This window comes from Mustela nigripes, chromosome 3 (assembly GCF_022355385.1).
Source record: "Mustela nigripes isolate SB6536 chromosome 3, MUSNIG.SB6536, whole genome shotgun sequence".
Lineage (NCBI taxonomy): Eukaryota > Metazoa > Chordata > Mammalia > Carnivora > Mustelidae > Mustela > Mustela nigripes.
In genome coordinates this window covers 148,375,959-148,393,911 of record NC_081559.1, presented here as the reverse complement: position 1 = coordinate 148,393,911, position 17,953 = coordinate 148,375,959, and the positions used below count along the sequence as shown (strand labels likewise).

The following is a 17,953-nucleotide window of genomic DNA, read 5'->3' as shown; positions in this document are numbered from 1 at the left end:
AGAATGAAGAACCAGAAACCGAGGCTCTGAGTCCCCATTTCTGACTAGTTCAGTTCCATCTCTTCTACAAACCAGAACATTAAAAGTAGGACTAGGCATGGTTTCATTGATCTCCTCTTCCCTTGTCCTTAGCAATTTCCTTCCTGTTTTACTGACCTTCATAAACTTGCTTGAGTTTGAGGCTGTTTTTCTAAAGAGCAATAATCTCCTGCCAAGTTAACTGTAGAAATCTAAAGCTGAGGATTTATCTCTCACTTCCCTCTGAAAAGGCCTTCTTGAGAAATGACCCAGAGAACTTCAAGCCAGCTCTACGTTATCCGTATCTATGTACTCACACACAGAAGCCTTCAGAACCATAGCAACAGCTCGCCAGTTAGGGTATTAGGACTTTTTGTGTGAACCAGACTGCAAGAGCTCTCCAAGGTCTTCAGCCAAAGAGCCATCAGGGCTCACTTTTTAGATCAAAAATTTTTTAAGGTTTATCATCTCATTTATAATTCATTACTGTTTAACATTATAAATTTTAGTCCTATATTTCCAAAACTAAATGTTATTTCTTAAATACTTTTCTATTTAAGTATATAAACACGTAAATGACCACCATGTGCAGAACATTTTCACTTAAAAAGCCTCCCCAGGTGTTTTATTTCAGCAGCCCTGTCAATTTTGGATGTTAGGTTCTGGAGCTTGCCACACAGGGATCCAATCCCAGCACCGCCACTTCCTATCTTCAGCTGGTCTCAGACTCGTGAAGCCCCATTTCCTTTTTTGTAAAATGCAATAGTAACACATCTGAACTGTGGGGATTAAACTAGATAATCTTAGCACAACTGTCTGCTACATAATGAACACATCGATGCTGGAAAGTAACAGCCTCATCATCAAACACAGGTTGAAACCCCGGATCATGGATGAGAGTTTGTGTATGTACAGACCGATCACATTTTAGGTAGTGCTTCAAAAAGTTGTGTGAATTCTTAAAGTTTCATGAAGTAATTCAAGACCTCATACTCAACAGACTCATATACTGCCTCACCACCATCATCCTTCATTTGTTTAGCATCTATGATGTGCCAGGCTTGTCTGTGTCTTATGGATAGAGTAGTAACAGAACAAAGTCCCTGCCCTCAAAGAGGGGGAAGGAGTGCAAAGGCTCTGAAGTGGGAATATGCTTACCAGGATGGTCAGAACAGTGAGTGGGAGGGAGAACAGTGAGAAAAAGAGGGGGGTGGGGGTGGGAAGGAGGGAGACAAGACAGGAGGGAAGAAGGGGGAGTGAGAGACAGACAGCTAAAGATGGTAACAATGGATAGCAAGGGGCCAGGTCACTGGGATGTTGCAGGCCATTGTAAAGACTTCAGCTCTTACTCCCTGTGAAATGGAAAGCCACCAGAGGGCTTTAAGCACATGCTGATTTGATGCCCTGCTTTACAATGTTCTCTCTGGCTATTCTGGGTAGAAAAAAAGAGGCTAGGGAGAAAGCAATGGCAATAATCCATTCAAGAGACGGTAGTGCCTTGGAATGAAGGGGTGTCTTTGGAGGTTTGAGAAATGGTGTGATTCAGGTTATATTCCAAAGGTATAGCAAGGAGTAGATCTAGACAGCAGAGTCAACTCCACAGTTGTTGAGCAACTGTAGGTGAGGAAGACCGTGGAAGAACAGGTTTGAGGCACGAGAAATCAGGAACTTGGCTTTGGATAATTTGATCTCCAAGGGGAGAAGTTCAGAAGACCACCGGACATGAGAGTGTGTGGGTTAGCAGAGAAGTCCAAGCTAGAGATACAATTTCAGTAGTCACCAGTAAATAGACATTTTAGGTCACAGGACGGAACCCACTGGATTCACCTAAGGAGGTAAGAATAGAAAGAGAAGACGTCTAAGGGCAGACCCCAGGGTACACCAGTATTAAAGATCTGAGAATTAAGGGGCAACTTGCCACTGAAGTAAGAGAACTAGAAAGTGCAAAGTCTTGGAAACCAAGGGAAGAGTGTAAGAAAGAATGACCAGGTCAGGTACTGCTATTAGGGTGAGTCAGATGTGCAGTGAGACCTGATCATGGATTTGACTTTGGCAAGTAATGGAGTCAAAGCTTTAAGGGAGAGATTCCAACAAAGAGTAGAAGGAAAGCTACAGCAGACAACTCTTTTGAAGAGTTCTAGTGCAAAGAGGAACAGAAGAATGTGGTAGTGGCTGTAGGGGGTTATGGGGTCCCTCCAGGAAGTTTTTATTCCTCTTCCTTTCTCTTTTCTTTTAAAGATGGGAGCTAATTCAACACGTAAGTTATGCTGGTAAAAACCGTCCAGTAACTGTCCAGTAACAGAAGAGGGATAATTAACCATGTGGGAAAGAGAAGGGACCACGGTAGATAGGCAAGAGAGAATGTGAATCAGATGAACTGATGATTAGCCTTAGATAAGAACAACAAGGCATATTAATAACTGCATTCCAGCCGAGTGTTGGGTGGATGTAGGTATGATAATAGACAAAGGAGGGGGAGAGTTTAGACATTTCCTTCTGGCTGCTTTCTATGTTCTCAAAAGTGGAGGTTGGTGGCGGTGGGTAGTGAAGAGGGGAGAGTATGTTTAATGATTTAGAAGAAAGAAGAAAGATGAAATATACATCCAGGAGAGTAAGAGTAAATACTGTAGAAGGAATGCTGACCCAATATTAGTCCTCTTGCAGTTAGTCGTCGTGAATCTAAACTGAGACCCATGAGCATCAGTGTGCACTTTTCTCCAGCCCTGGAGAACAGCCTGGGTACTGATGAGGGGCAGGCCAGAGAGTAAAATGGGTACATCGTCACCCCATGCTGCCACATGGCTACTGAATAAACACACCTGTGCATGTATCAAATTTACTTTAAAAGGTTCCATTTGCTATTATAGATCTGACCTATAAAACACAAAGGAAACATCTATACGTACGAAACCAACTCAACTGGGGAGAAAATAAACAACCATCTGTAAGAAATGCATCTCCCCTCCAAACAGTAAACCCTTTTCTAAAAATATGTCACCAATTGCAAACAAAAGTAAAGCGTGGGATGCTTTTTTAGAGGTGGGCAAGATAACTCCGGAGAACTGAGAGAGATTGCATGAAAGTGCTAATAAAGGCTCTAAGAATTTCGTGGACCCACCCCTTCACTTGAACAAATGAGTCCTCTAAGACCCAGTGTCAACTCTGGGGGAGGGAGGGAGATTATGCGGTAGGTTTGTTTGAGTTAAGATTAGTTGCAGCCCATTTGTTCAACAGTGTTCTTCTGATGGAACATGATGTTGCATTCAATTGCGCTCACAGACCGACAATGACTATGGGAAACATCCCGTCTTTCAGGTTCTCCATCTGCAAACCAGGTACTTGACTCTGTTCCAGGACCCTGACTGTTAACACATGTGTACTCAGTGTTTCAGCTACTGTGCTTCAGAAACCAACACTACAGTCAGTGGGGCCAGAATCCAAAAGTAGAAAAGGTGCCAGGGAAACACTGTATCAAGTCGGTTAGTTGTATACACACGTACACACACATGCAGATCATAGGATGCTGACAATAATAAGGTGAAAACCCAAGTGATGCCCCCAGGGTGCCCAGAAAATATCTTAAAAACTTTTTAAAACTGAGTGAATTCATTTTCAACTGTGTCATGTGGTGTTTTCTGTTGATCTCCCTTATGATAAGGTTTGGACTGATTATTAGCTAATTTCAAATATAGTTAAAGGTAATTAACTTGGGGCTCCTGGGTGGCTTAGTGGTTTAAGCCGCTGCCTTCGGCTCAGGTCATGATCTCAGGGTCCTGGGATCGGGCTCTCTGCTCAGCAGGGAGCTTGCTTCCTTCTCTCTCTGCCTGCCTCTCTGTCTACTTGTGATCTCTCTCTGTCAAATAAATAAATAAAATCTTTAAAAAAAAAAAAGTAATTAACTTACAGAAAGTCTGATTTCAAATCACAGCTCAGAAGAATCATTTATAAGCCAGTAACAGGATAACTATGTAATAGGATCTTCCAAAGAGTATCATCTAATTTAATGCTCACACCATTTTGTTAAGTAGGTATAATTCTCCTCATTTTATAGAACACAGACTCATAAAGCTAATGGATAATCAAATGGAATTGGACAGTAATGATATATTCGTGAAATAAGTCTGTGGCAAAACATTTTCAAATGGGCTCTAGAATTTCAAGATTTTAAATAAGTGTGGTGTGCCGTCAAAATTCCCAAGCTAACAAAATTGCACTTAATAAGCAATTTAAGCACCACTAGAACTTATAACAAAAGAATAACAAAACAAAAGAATCATAACAAAAGACACGTACCCATGTCTAACGCTGTGGGTAACACCTTGTGTGTTAGAGAGTGCGGTATAAAAATGGGAACAGTCCCATACTGTAGAGATAAATTGTTATAAGAGGTTGAAAAAAAGAGAGATTACTTAAGGTGGAGGCAAAAAAGAAATTTCCTGCAGGAAGCTGCTATGTGCTTTCAATGGGGCTGCAGGGGACATTAAATCAATAAGGAAATTAAATACCAAAAATAAAGGAGTAACCTTATGGATACCAAGGCCTCCCTCAAGAAGCAGCACTAAGCACACAGTGTTTTAATTCCTAGTCAGTATACAGCCCCAAAGAAATTCCTCTTAAAAAAATCTCCAGTACTTTTGCTACCCCAAATTGCCATTTGTAAATATGATATTGATATATATGTACCAACATTTTTGAAATGCATAAGTTTTAAATTTGTTCTAATTTTTAACTTGTTTTTATTGCAGGATAGTTGACATACAATAACTTACTAGTTTCTGGTGTACAACTTAGCGATTTAACATTTATATATGTTGTGATTACCATGTTAAGCCTAGCTACTGTCACCACACAAAGTTGTTACATATTAACTATATTCCCCAGTTATACTCTGTATTCCCACATCTTATTTTATAACTAGAGGCTTGAGCCTTTTAAATCCTGAATAAGGTTTTATTTTTTATTTATTTTTAAAAAGATTTTAGTTATTTATTTGAGAGTAAGAGAGAGAGCATGAGCAGGTAGGGGGGCAGAAGGGGAGGCAGAAGCAGGCTTCCCACCAAGCAGGGAGCCCGATGCGGGACTCAATCCCAGGACCCTGGGAGCATGACCTGAGCCAAAGTCAGACACTTAACGACTGAGCCACCCAGGGGCCCCCTCCCCAGAGCCCCCTACCCATAAACTTTTATAAAGAAACTTGTTTCATTGTTTTACAAAGATTATTCAAAAGAAAAAAGAAGATATTTGATAAAGTATCTGTTTAAGTAGGAAAAGCCCACTGAAACACTGAAATCTATAAATTACAACCTCTAGATTGCTTGTTCAAGTCTTCAACTGCTTTGGAAATTCTCTTCTCACAAGTACTAACTTTTTAAAACAAGAGCAAAATCATGTGCATCTATCTGCTCTTCTACCACTTGGGTTTGCCTCTGCATATTTTATGCCATCAGGTGGGTGACCGGCACAGAAGTGAGAGGCATAGTCTCTGGGATGGGCCTGACTTACTTTGTGACCCAGGGCAAGTTATTTAGCCTCTCTGTGCCTCAATTTCTTGATCTGTATTACTGTTAAGATACTGTTATCGTGAGGATTAAATGAGTAGATCTGAAACACTTAGAAGAGTGCCTGGCACATGGTAGACATCACAGTTGTGGTAGCTATTATCACCATTATTGATCCAATTTCTCCCCTAAAGTAGTAAGAAAATTTTGTTCTTGGAAGGTGTATCATGGAACAAAATAGAACACCTCTACCTATCTCACTAAGTCATTAACTTTAACACTTTGGAATACAGTCAAGCTCAATGAAGTAGGAAAAAAGGCTTCTGAAGAGCAAAAATAGATTTTTTTAAAAAGGTGTCTTTACTCAAAACATTCACTCCATTTGGATCCTACTTACTTCTTCTTTTATAGGATTCCTAACAGGTGGGCTATTTAATTTCAATGTCTGTGGGAGAACTGAAGTGCCATCTGGGACAGTAGAGAGGCACCTCAGAGCAATCAAAAGACAAGAAACTACATAAAGGACAAAAAACGCACAAGCAGACAAAGCTGAGACCACTGGACAGGACAGCAGTCCAACAGAGAAAAGCCTTGAGGCAGGGCGCCTGCGTGGTTCAGTCAGTTAAGGATCTGCTCTTGACTAGGGTCTTGATCCCTGGGTCCTGGGAAGGAGCCCCAGGTAGGGCTCCCCACTCAGCAGGGAGCCTGCTTCTCCCTCTCCCTCTGCTCCCACCCACCCCCACTCTTAATTATGCATATGCACTCTCTCAAATAAATAAATAAAATATTTTTTTAAAAGATAGCTTGAGGTTATCATCTCCAAAAAATACAAAAAATAATATTCATCATGACTATCTTCAGTGACCAAAAAAGTAAAGTCCTCACAGTGTTTTCAGTATAAGAAGACATAGACTTGTGCAATGCATTCTGAAATTTTTTCAAACAAAAGTCATGAATTTTTTTTTTAATAAGAAACGTTATTGGGGTGCCTGTCTGGCTCAGGCAGCGGAGCATGTGACTCCTGATCCCGGGCTGAGTTTAAGCCCCACGCTGGGTGTAGAGATTACTTAAAAATTTAAAATCTTAGGGGCGTCTGGGTGGCTCAGTCATTTAAGCATCTGCCTTCAGCTCAGGTCATGATCTCACCATTCTGGGATCAAGCCCTGCAATGGGCTCCTGGCTCAGCAGCGAATCTACTTCTGCCTCTCCCTCTCCTTCTGTGTACTTATGCACTCTCGCTTTCTCTCAAATAAATACATAAATCTAAAAAAAAAAAATTTAAATCTTTAAAAAAATGTAATGACTTGTAACAACAAATTTTTTTTAAAAAAGAATGTTATTAATTGATATAAATTCTCAGTTAATCAGAAAACTCAGCTATGGACAAAATCTCATTACATAAGGAATCAACAATGGTTTTCAGGACACTAGAATTTGTCATATTCAAGAATATTTGAGACAGATGTGGACTTCTAAATAAATCTAAAAAAAATCTCAAGGGATTATAGTGAATATCAAATCTGACTGAGTTACATACAACTTTCATGTTAGCTTCCTTCATAACTGTGACCAACAGCCTATTCAGAAAACTGATTAAAATCCTTCAAACTTACCAAGGCCTCTCATTCTCAAACACATACACATACACACACACACACACACACACACACACACACACACATGTATATACAACAAAATGTCATAAATTTCCTTCACAGGGTACTTCTAAATGTTGACTCAATGGAATAAATGAAAAATTAGTTGACTATCCCAATAACTAAAACTGATATAAACATGAAGAACACAAATTAAAATATGGACAAAAAAATGAAATTACACCAAAAAATCGTTAACAGTCTTGAAAAATTTTTCCAAACTTTTAATGAGTTATGGAAGGAATAATCAAATGAATGCAAACAAAAACAATGAAAAAGTATATCCACACAAAGACTTGGACCTAGTCATGACAGCCCAAAATTGGAAGTGGCAGGTGAAATGGATAAGCAAAGTGCAGTACGTCCATAAAATGAGATACCATGTTGGGAGAGAAAGGAATGAACTACCGTTATACGCAACAACAGAGGTGAATCTCAAAACATCATGCTGAGTGAGAGAAACTAAACAGAGCACATGCTGTGAGTTCACTGACATGAAAAGACCTATAAAGACCATTTTAATTCAAGAGAGCAGACTAATGGTTAGTGGGGCCGGGGGTGAAGCTTCTGACTGCCTGGGGGGAGGCACAGAGAACTAAAACTGGGGCGAAAATTTTCATCTGGCTGTGGTGGTTACAGGTAGAAGCATTTGTCAAAACCATTGAACTGTACCCTTAGAATGTGAGCATTTTAGTATATATATATGTATATATACATATATATGGTAAAAAAATAGTTATTCATTACCAAACTCACAAAATATGAAAACATCTAAATATGCACTATTCTTCTTTATCTAATCTATTATTTATCTAATAAGCACCTATCTCTCTATCATTTGTCTAACAAACACCGGTATAGCACTTACTATGTACCAAGCACTGTTTAAACGCGTTATTTTATTTTATTTTAAGGTTTTATTCATTTACTTGAGAGAGGGAGAGAGAGAGCGCACAAGCAGGAGTTAAAGGCAGAGGGAAGCAGAGAAGCAGATGCCCCGCTGAGCAGAGGACCCCATGCAGGGCTTGATCCCAGGACCCTAGGATCATGACCTGAGCCAAAGGCAGCCGCTCAATTGACTGAGCAACTCAGGTGGCCCTGTTTAAATGCTTTAAACTCACTTTAGCAATTTCTATAATAATTATATAAGGTAGGTATTGTTGTTTGCACTTTTGCAAAAGGAAACTGAGCCTTGGTAAGTTGCTCAAGTCCACTGAACATAAAGTTGGGACATAACCCCAGGCTGCATGTTTTTAACCACTACACTATGCTGCTTTTGATGTGGTAAGGTGGCCGGTCATGACTGCATGCTGCTAGTGGGAGTATAAATTACTATCTTTTTGTAAAGCAATTTGGTAATGTTCATCAAAGGCCTTAAAAACGTTTATTATCCCTTGATCTAGCAATTCTTCAGTGCAGATTATCCTAAGCAGAAATAATTCAAAATGTCCAAATGCCAAAAATGTTTTCTGGACCTGTTGCTAAATCCAACGGATACCAAAGTCTGGAATCTTCTGCAATTCGAGACATTAATTGGTGGGGCAGGGGTGGTTATTCCACTACTACAGCATCTCAGATGAGAAAATAGTTAAACTGAGACCAGACGGTTTAGAGAAATGGCCAAATGACTGTGTATTTGTGTAGAAATGTGCTCCAGCAGAGGGGAAAAGCCTTTGTGTCTCATCGCCTGAAGACAGAGAAGAGAGGGCATGTGAGCATGCCAGGAGAGTGGGCCTGGACCTCGTCAGAGGAAGGAGGGCCAGAGGAGGTAAGGTCTTGTAGGTGTTTGGATATTGTTCTAAGTAGAGGAGCAACATGACCTTAAATTCTACAATTCTTCCATACATCAATGTCATCTGCCTTGCTGAGTCCATTCGTGCCCCATTCAGCTCCCACTATTCCCTGCTTCCGTGGCTCTGCCATGACCAATCCCACAGATCAGTAGGTGGTTCCGAACCCAACTTACAGTGTAAGAAGTGTGCCACTGCCCATGTCCCTGACTTTCCTCTACAGCCGTAAGCTGCAGTCTACTAAAGCAAGGGGCTGAGGCACACAATGGTTAACTCATCTTTGTTGGACAAGACGGGGAAAAACCTAGAAATGACTTATATACCTGTCTATGAGAAAGGTTAATTCTGACGAATGGGATGGATGTAACTTGTAAGGCCATCACAAATTATGTTTACAATTGGGAAAGATAAAATTTGATCTTGGGGCGCCTGCGTGGCTCAGTGGGTTAAGCCGCTGCCTTCGGCTCAGGTCAGGATCTCAGGGTCTTGGGATCGAGTCCTGCATCGGGCTCTCTGCTCAGCAGGGAGCCTGCTTCCCTCTCTCTCTCTGCCTGCCTCTCCATCTACTTGTGATTTGTCAAATAAATAAATAAAATCTTTAAAAAAAATTTTTTGATCTCAGCTATAAAATGGTGGAACAAATTGAAGACATATTGAAAATGGAAGATAGTGGCTCTCTTGGGAGACGGCATACTGGGTAGTTTTTATTCTAGAATATATTAATTTATTTCCGAGCTTTCTACCATTTGTATGTTACCTCGAGAATTATACTTTAACTTTAAAAAAGTCAATCAGAAAAAAATCCTCCCTTCCACAAACATACTAAGTTTAATGTATAAAGAAAGAATAATTGGGAAAATCCAGTTTTAACTGGCAAAATCTTAAAAAACAATGTATTTATAAAAAATATTTACTATTGGGGCACTTGGGCGGCTCAGTCATTAAGCGAGGGCCTTTAGCTCAGGTCATGATACCAGGGTCCTAGGATTGAGCCCCACATCTGGCTCCCCGCTCAGTGAGAAGCCTGCTTCTCCCTCTCCCACTCCCCATGTTTGTGTTCCTTCTCTCCTTGTGTCACTCTCTGTCAAATAAATAAATAAGATTTTAAAAAAGAAAAAAAATATTTACTGTCTTAGGGACACCCAGATGGCTCAGTCGTTTAAGCGTCTGCCTTCAGCTCAGGTCATAATCTCAGGGTCCTGGGATTGAGCCCCGTATAAAGCTCCTTCAGTGGGAAGGAGTCTGTTCTGCCTACTGCTCTCCCTACTTACCCTCTCTCTCTCTCTCTCTCTCTGACAAACAAATAAATAAAATCTTTAGAAAATATATTTACTATATTAAATAAACAGCACAATACAACTCACACACCCAAATATATGCCTAATCCATATTAACAGACAATCCTATTCAAACTTTTCATTCCTTCGGTCAGCTTGAATTTTATAATACATCCTTGAATTGTGATATTATTCTCCAAAACACCAATTTATACCATTTACTACTTTTTATTTTAAAGATTTTATTTATTTATTTGACAGATCACAAGTAGGCAGAGAAGCAGGCAGAGAGAGAGGAGGAAGCAGGCTCCCCGCTGAGCAGAGAGCCCGATGCGGGGCTTGATCCCAGGACCCCGGGATTCACGACCTGTGCCAAAGGCAGAGGCTTTAACCCACGGAGCCACCCAGGTGTCCCTACCATTTACTACTCCTGATACTAAAGTAGACTTTATCTGAAAACTGATACTTTCATTCCAAAGTTCTTTTCTCTTTCTTTTTTGCCTGGTAGACCATAAACTTCTTGACACCTTTATTGGCAAGTTTCTTGTTAGCAACAGATGCCTGAATTCTTTTTCATCTAAACGACTTTATTAAAGGGGCACCTGGGTGGCTTCAGTCAGTTAAGTATCTGACCCTGATTTCTGCTCAAATCACGGTCTCAGGATCTTAAGATCAAGCCCCACATCGGGCCCCATGCTGGACATGGAGCCTGCTTGGGATTCTCTCTCTCCCTCTCCCTCTGCCCTTTCCCTCCACCCACTGTCACATTCTCTCAAAAAAAAGAAAAAAAAAGTAATAATAAAAATAAACTTTATTAAAAAGAAAAAGAAATTGAATACATTCACATGTATTACATATACTCTGTATGTAATACAGAAAAACCCAGTTTCCAATTATCACTCATTTGATGTATTTTGTGTGTCATGCTTTCATGTTACCATTTGTTCTTTTTCATGGACTTAAGCTGTGCTATTTCCCCCCTTAAAATGAGATAGCAGTTCAGAGTGTTTCTGGCCTGCTAATAGTTACCTTTAAACTTTAAACAACATAGTTATATGTCGGCATAGTGGTTCAAGGCATCACTGCTGGTATCAAGCTACCTGGACTTGTAGGTCACTCACTGTGGATATTTTTTTAAAAAATAAGCTCTAGGGACGCCTGGGTGGCTCAGTTGGTTAAGCGGCTGCCTTCGGCTCAGGTCATGATCCCAGCGTCCTGGGATCGAGTCCCACATCGGGCTCCTTGCTTGGCGGGGAGCCTGCTTCTCCCTCTGCCTCTGCCTGCCACTCTGTCTGCCTGTGCTTGCTCTCGCTTCTCTCTCTATGACAAATAAATAAATAAAATCTTTAAAAAAAAAAAAAAAATAAGCTCTACACCATGTGGGTCTGGAACTCACAACCCTGAGATCAAGTCACATGCTCCACCGACAGAGTGAACCAGATGACCCAAAATTGTTTTGTTTTGTTTTTTTTAAAGGAAGCTTTATGCCCAACATGGGGCTGGGATATTGACTATCACGACACCTCCTTTCACTTGACTTTTCTATTAGCAAAATGACAGAATCTTTTATACGTTTGTTCTAAGCATTAAATGAGTTCATACAAGTAAACATCAGGCATAGTGCCAGTCATTTGGTACTAGCTAATAATAATAAGTTTTATTAGTGTTGTAGAGCTTTAGTCTCCTGAGAATTTTTTTCCACTTAGCCAAGCATCTTGTATTCATGTTGAATAATGAGATGCCGGAATGGATGCGTCCAGATCAGCTTTCTATGTGCATATGAATCATTTTATTCTTTTAGAGCAGTTTTAGATTCATAGCAAAACTGAGCAGGAAGTCCAGAGTTCCCCTACACCCCTGCTCCCACACATGCAGAGCTGCCCCCTCTCTCAGCATCCCTCCCCAGAGTGGAACATTGGTTTAAATGGATGAGCCGACACTGACATGTCGTTATCACTGTTGGTCCATAGTTTATATGAGGGTGCATTCTTGGTGTTGTATGTTCTATGGGTGTTGACAAATGTGTAATGACATGTGTCCACTATTACAGTGCCATACACAGTACATTCACTAAGAATTCTCTGTGCTCTGCCCTCTCACTTCTGGCCACCACTGAGCTTTTAGTGTCTGCACAGTCTTGCCTTTTCCAGGATGCCATATACTCAGAATGATACAGTAGGTAGCCTTTTCATATCGGCTTCTTGCACTCAGTAATAAACATTTAAAGTTCTTCCATGTCTTTCAGGGCTTGTTGCTTTTTTTTTTTTTTTTTTTTAAGCACTGAATAGTACTCCATTCTCTGAATGGGCCAGTTTATTTATCCATTTACCTACCAAAGGACGTCTTGGGTGTTCCAAGTTTTGGCAATTACAAATAAAGCTGCTACACACATTCAGGTGAGGGTAGACCTAAGTTCCCAGCTCATTTGGGTAAATACCAAGCAGTGTGACTGCTGAATCATACGGTAAGAATATGTTCAGTTTTCTAAAAACTGCCACTCTTCCAATGTGGCTATACCATTGTACATTCCCACCAGGAATGAATGAGAGTTCCTGTTGTTCCACATTCTCGCCAGCATTCAGTATCACTAGTGTTCTGGGTTACTTCGCCATTCTAAGTTATGTCATAGTATCTCGTGTGGCTGTTTTATATGTTTCTTTAATTTTAGTAAAATACACATGACATAAAATTAATCATCTTAACCATTTTTAAGCGTATGACTCAGTACATTCACACGGACATGCAACCCTCCTCATCTGGCAAATTCTATACCCATTCTATTAGTTTTCTGGGACTGCCGTAACAAAAGACCACAGACTGGGTGGCTTAAACAACAGAAATTTATTTTCTTACAGTTTTGGAGGCTAGAAGTCCAAGATCAAGGTGTTGGCAAGTGTGGTTTCTTGAGAAGCCTCTCCCCTTGGCTGGCAGATGGTCACCCTTTCGTTGTGTCCTCACATGGGTTTTTCTCTGGGGGGATGTATCCTCGCATCTGTGTGTCTAAATTTCCCTTCTAGGGACACCAGTCCGATTGGATTAGTGCCTATCCCAATGACTTCATTTTAACTACAGCATCTCTTTAAAGGCCCTATCTCCAAATATAGTCATGTTCTGAAGTATGGAGGTTTAGGGCTTCAACATATGGATTTTGAGAGGACACAGTGCAGCCCTAACATGTTGAACTATGAAACAACAACTTCCCATTCTCCCCTTCTCCCTAGCCCCAGGCAATCACTCTTCTATCTTGTCTCTATGAATGTGACTACTCTAGTTACTTCATGTAAGTGGAATAGCATACTATTTATCTTTTTGTAACTACCGCGTCTTCAAGGTTCATCTATGTTGTAGCATGTATGAGAATTTCCTTCCTTTTTAAGGCTGCATAGTCTTCCCTTGTAGGTACAGATCACATTTTGTTAACTTACTCATCTGTTGATAGACACTTGTATTGCTTCTATCTTTTGGCTCTTATGAATAATGCTATGAATATGGGATATACAATTATCTGTTTAAGACCTTGTTTCTAAATCTTTGGGGTATACACTCAAAAGTGAAATTGTCCTGAGAATTTTTAAGCCCTAAATTGTCCTGAGAATTTTTATGCCCTAAAGTTCTGCCTGTCCTACTCATGTATTTTTTCTTAGGCTAATCCAGCCTTTATCCTGTGACACCAAATCTTTGCTTTATGTCACAAAGGCCTTAGATTAATTATCTCTTCCAAGGCATGTATTAACTAGCTAATCATAAATGGGTACAAGTCAGGGACCTGTGAGATAAGGAACATCATAAATACTTTATCATTTTAACCTAGGCATGCAGGCAAGTTGTAAGATAAACAATTATAATGCAATCTTAATCATGCTTTAAAATTCAGAGTGGCATCAAAATGACAAATAAAATATAGAAACTCAGTTAGAAATTATATTTAATAGGAATTTCCAAAACAATATATAGATAGTCATGACTATCTTAACAGTTCCTTAAATTCTTACTTCTGGAAAAGTAGAACCCTAGTTTAATTTTTGAAATAATGTGGAATTTGCCATCAATACCCTCATTTTTAAAGGAGGAGTTCAGAGCACCTCGGTGGCTCAGTAGGTTGGAATTCTGACTCTTGATTTCAGCTCAGGTCATGATCTCAGGGTCGTGAGACTGAGTCCCAAATTGGGTTCTATGCTTAGCATGAAGTCTGCTTGGGATTCTCTCTCTCCCTCTCCCTCTGCCCCTTCCTCTGCTGTGTGCATGTGTGTGCTCTCTCTTTCTCTCTCTCTCAAATAAATAAAATCTTAAAAAAAAAAAAAAAAAAAGAGCTTAATACCTCTCTCTTCTGCCATGGGTAGAGGAATAAAAATAATCATTTTTTTTTTTTCTTTAGAAGAAACATTCCATGTTCTTATACAGATGAAAAACTTAAATGAGAAGTTTTGGTTTTTCTAAGGAATACTAAAAGGCAGTAAAGCATATACAATAGAAAAATGGTCTACTTTCAAATCACTTTCTACTGTGTGACACTGGGCAAGTTACTCAATGTATCAATTTTCTGATCTGTGAAACGGATGTTAGGGCCAAATTTCCAAGTTGTTAAGATGATAAAATTAGTTAACATATGTGAAAAGTCTGAAACAAACTCTCAATAAATGCTAGTTATTAGCAGCATAAATTGAGAGGAGTAAGGGATAATGTGTCATCTCAATGGAATAAAAAAATGTGACTACTGCACCCCATTTTTATAAATAAAACCCTATAGTGTGGGAATTGGAGGGAGAGATTATATGTTTCAAAAACCACTTTCAAGGTGTTTCTAATCCCTCCTAATTGTTAAAGTATACTCGAACAGCTTTATTAGAATTTATTTGATTTATTAAGCAATTTTCTCAGGTATAGTATGAAGAAGAAATGCATCACTAAGACACAGTGTTAATGTTCTTATTTTTCAGTAGTAGATGTCATGGTTCACAATAAGAAACACCATGGAAAGATCTCACTGTAAGATTTTTATATAAATAAGATTTTATACATCTATGTAAATAAATGAAAAGTATATGTAAATAAATATGTATTTTTTTCATATATATGTGAAACAGAATGACACAGTGCTCTTTAGGAATAAAAAAAATTATCAATATAAAGAGACATAATGTTACTGCAGAAATCTCTGAAACTTTTAGGAAAGTTCCAGGATGAATGAAACAGTGCTATTACGATAAATTAAACTCCACTTCCTACTCACTTTCTCTGTGACTTCTGGAGAACACTTACATGGCTGTAGATGAAACAGGAGAAAGACAAAGAATTTAAAGGCAAGTAAGGCGAAGTTCCATCATATTCCCTGGTGAGCTGAGAAAGAAGCCCTCAAAGTTAAAGCCCAAGTTCAACTGTATCTGGAAAACCCAAAACTTCCCTGATTCCCTTCACTGAAACCACAGTACATTTCCATGCTAAGTTCAGGATACAACTCAATATCTAGATTTTGAACAGCAGTTTGCAAGCCCTGTTTTGTAACCTCTCTGGCTTTCGTTGATGACTTCACGACTTCCTATGAAATTCTTTAAACTGAATCCATTTTAGTTCTTGACAATCTAAATACTTTATATATTCTATAAAGCACTTACGGGAGGAAGAAAGGAAGGAAGCGAGGGAGGAAAAGGCTGTAGAAAGAAAAAGGAATTTCTAGAGTTGAGGGGGGGGGGGATTCCAGAAATAAAAAAGAAGACAGTGGAAACTACTTGCCAACATGCAAAATGCACACATCGTGCCTCATTTGAATTCAACTCCGTAATCACTTAATGAACACCTACTGTGCTTAGGGTAAGGAAAGGGCACTCAAAGTCAAACAGCAGTCCGTGGGCTACACTCAGAGGAGGGCCTATAGTAGAATACCTTCAAGTGGGGAGGGGCTTCCTCTCTACTTTCAGGGAGTACTACAGAATGCTCTCCAGCTCAGATGCTGTTTCCCTTACTCTAGGCACAACCTTAATCTTGGCCACACTCTGAAAGATGAGTAAGGGGGTCCCTCTGGCACTCCAGTGGGTGCTGGGACCAATCAACAGTGTAAAATCTGATTTCCGGGAAATGCCTCAGAGGGGTCTGCGGCAATTAACGACTCCTCAGTAATTTTTATTTGTGGGTGCCTGGGTGGCTCAGTCAGTTAAGCATTTGCCTTCCACTCAGGTTGTGATTTCAAGGTCCCAAGATCAAGCCCCTCAATGGGCTTCCTGCTAGGCGGCAAGCCTGCTTCTCCCTCTGTCACTCCCCCTGCTTGTGTTCCCTCTCTTGCTGTCTCTGTCAAATAAGTAGATAAAATCTTTTAAAAATTTTTTGTTTTTAAAGCTTTGGTTCTTACTTAAACTTGGTGCACTGATTGAATTTTAATTCAAGTAATCACATTCTCCTGTTGTGGGGAATCCTTCCAAATCCTGCCTGGAACGGATAAGTCATTTTGTTTAACTGAACAGTTTTGATGCATGTTGTTGTTTGAAAACTGTAGTAAAAGACGAAGCATACTTTCTCATAAAACAGTTTACTAAGCGCTTCTTGAGTCAAAGTTCTGAAACACCCTTTCTGTGTGATGGCAAATCTCTCTTTTAGAAATCTCTATCAGATACCATATTAAATAAAAAATCATATATCACCCTCCCACCCATCATGATGATGAAAAGAATTGTGCAGGGGAGCGGGTTTTTATTACTATTATTATTTCATCGGGGAATGAGTGTGTAAAGTTCACTTTTTTTCCGTTTCATCCGGAAGCGGTGGCAACATCGGGGTTTTTTTGTTTTGTTTCGAACAAGGGGAACACGCTCTCAACTAGAATAGCCTATTAAAACCATCATTCCTAACAGCAAAATCGATCCCCAGGTGTCTCCAGGCAAGGTGCCCCGGGACCTCCTGCGCCACTGCCACAGGTGGACGCGAAGCAGCAAGGACCCTCGGTCGCCCTCGGGTTCCTGCGCCAGAAGCCACGCGGGCGCGCTCCAAGTCCTAGGCTCTTTGTCGAGAGCCCGGCGCGGCGCCGGGCCCTATTGGTTGTGCGGCCGATCGGGGCCATCCTGGTCCCTCGTCCCTCCCCCATCCCGAAGTCCTGGGCCTGGGCACCGGCCACATGGCCCTAGCTCTGGGGTCGCCCGGTCCCCGCGAGGCGCGTCCACGCCACGCCGCCCGACCCACGCTTCAAGGGGGTGGGGTTCTTCGGGGGCCTCGGGCAACGAAGTCCGCCCCCATCCCCGCCTCCCGGGCTCACCGCTTTGAGATCCAGGACGCCGTCCTTGGCCTCCTGCAGCAGCGACACGAACTTGGTGGTGAGCAGCCCCAGGCTCTTCTCGTGCCTGCTGCTACCGCCCCCGCCGCCCCCGAGCTGAGGCAGCGGTGGCTGCTGCGGAGGCTGCGCCTGGGAAGGCTGCGACGGCGGCCGCTGGCCCTGGCCCTGCCCCTGCGGCGCCTGCTGGCCCGAGCTCGCGGGCTCCGCCGCCGCCATCGCGTCCCCACGCCGCGGCGGTGCGGCCCCCGCGCCCAGCGGCTCGTCCGCCCCCGCCCGCGGCCACCTGCCGGGCCGGCTCTTCTGCGGCCGCTCCAGCCGCCGGCGGCCAAGAGCAGAGCCAAGGGGCGCGGGCTCCTGCAACAACAGGTGCGCGCGCGGCGCCCACTGGTCTCGAGGAGGCTGGGCGCGCCGGCCTCCGCCCCCTCCCCAAGCCCTGGGGAGCGTGAATGAAGCCCAC

The 17,953-nt window shown here is 41.4% G+C and overlaps 1 protein-coding gene across 2 annotated transcripts in view; it reads right to left on the bottom strand.

The window, feature by feature from the left end:
- E2F5 (E2F transcription factor 5) overlaps positions 1-17,712 on the bottom strand; it is a 29,556-nt gene extending 11,844 nt beyond the window's left edge. For both annotated transcript variants that reach the window (XM_059394806.1, XM_059394807.1), the window contains exon 1: positions 17,479-17,712. In XM_059394806.1, coding sequence (XP_059250789.1) covers positions 17,479-17,712 — 234 coding nt within the window. The remainder of the gene's footprint in view (positions 1-17,478) is intronic.
- Positions 17,713-17,953: the final 241 nt, after the last annotated feature.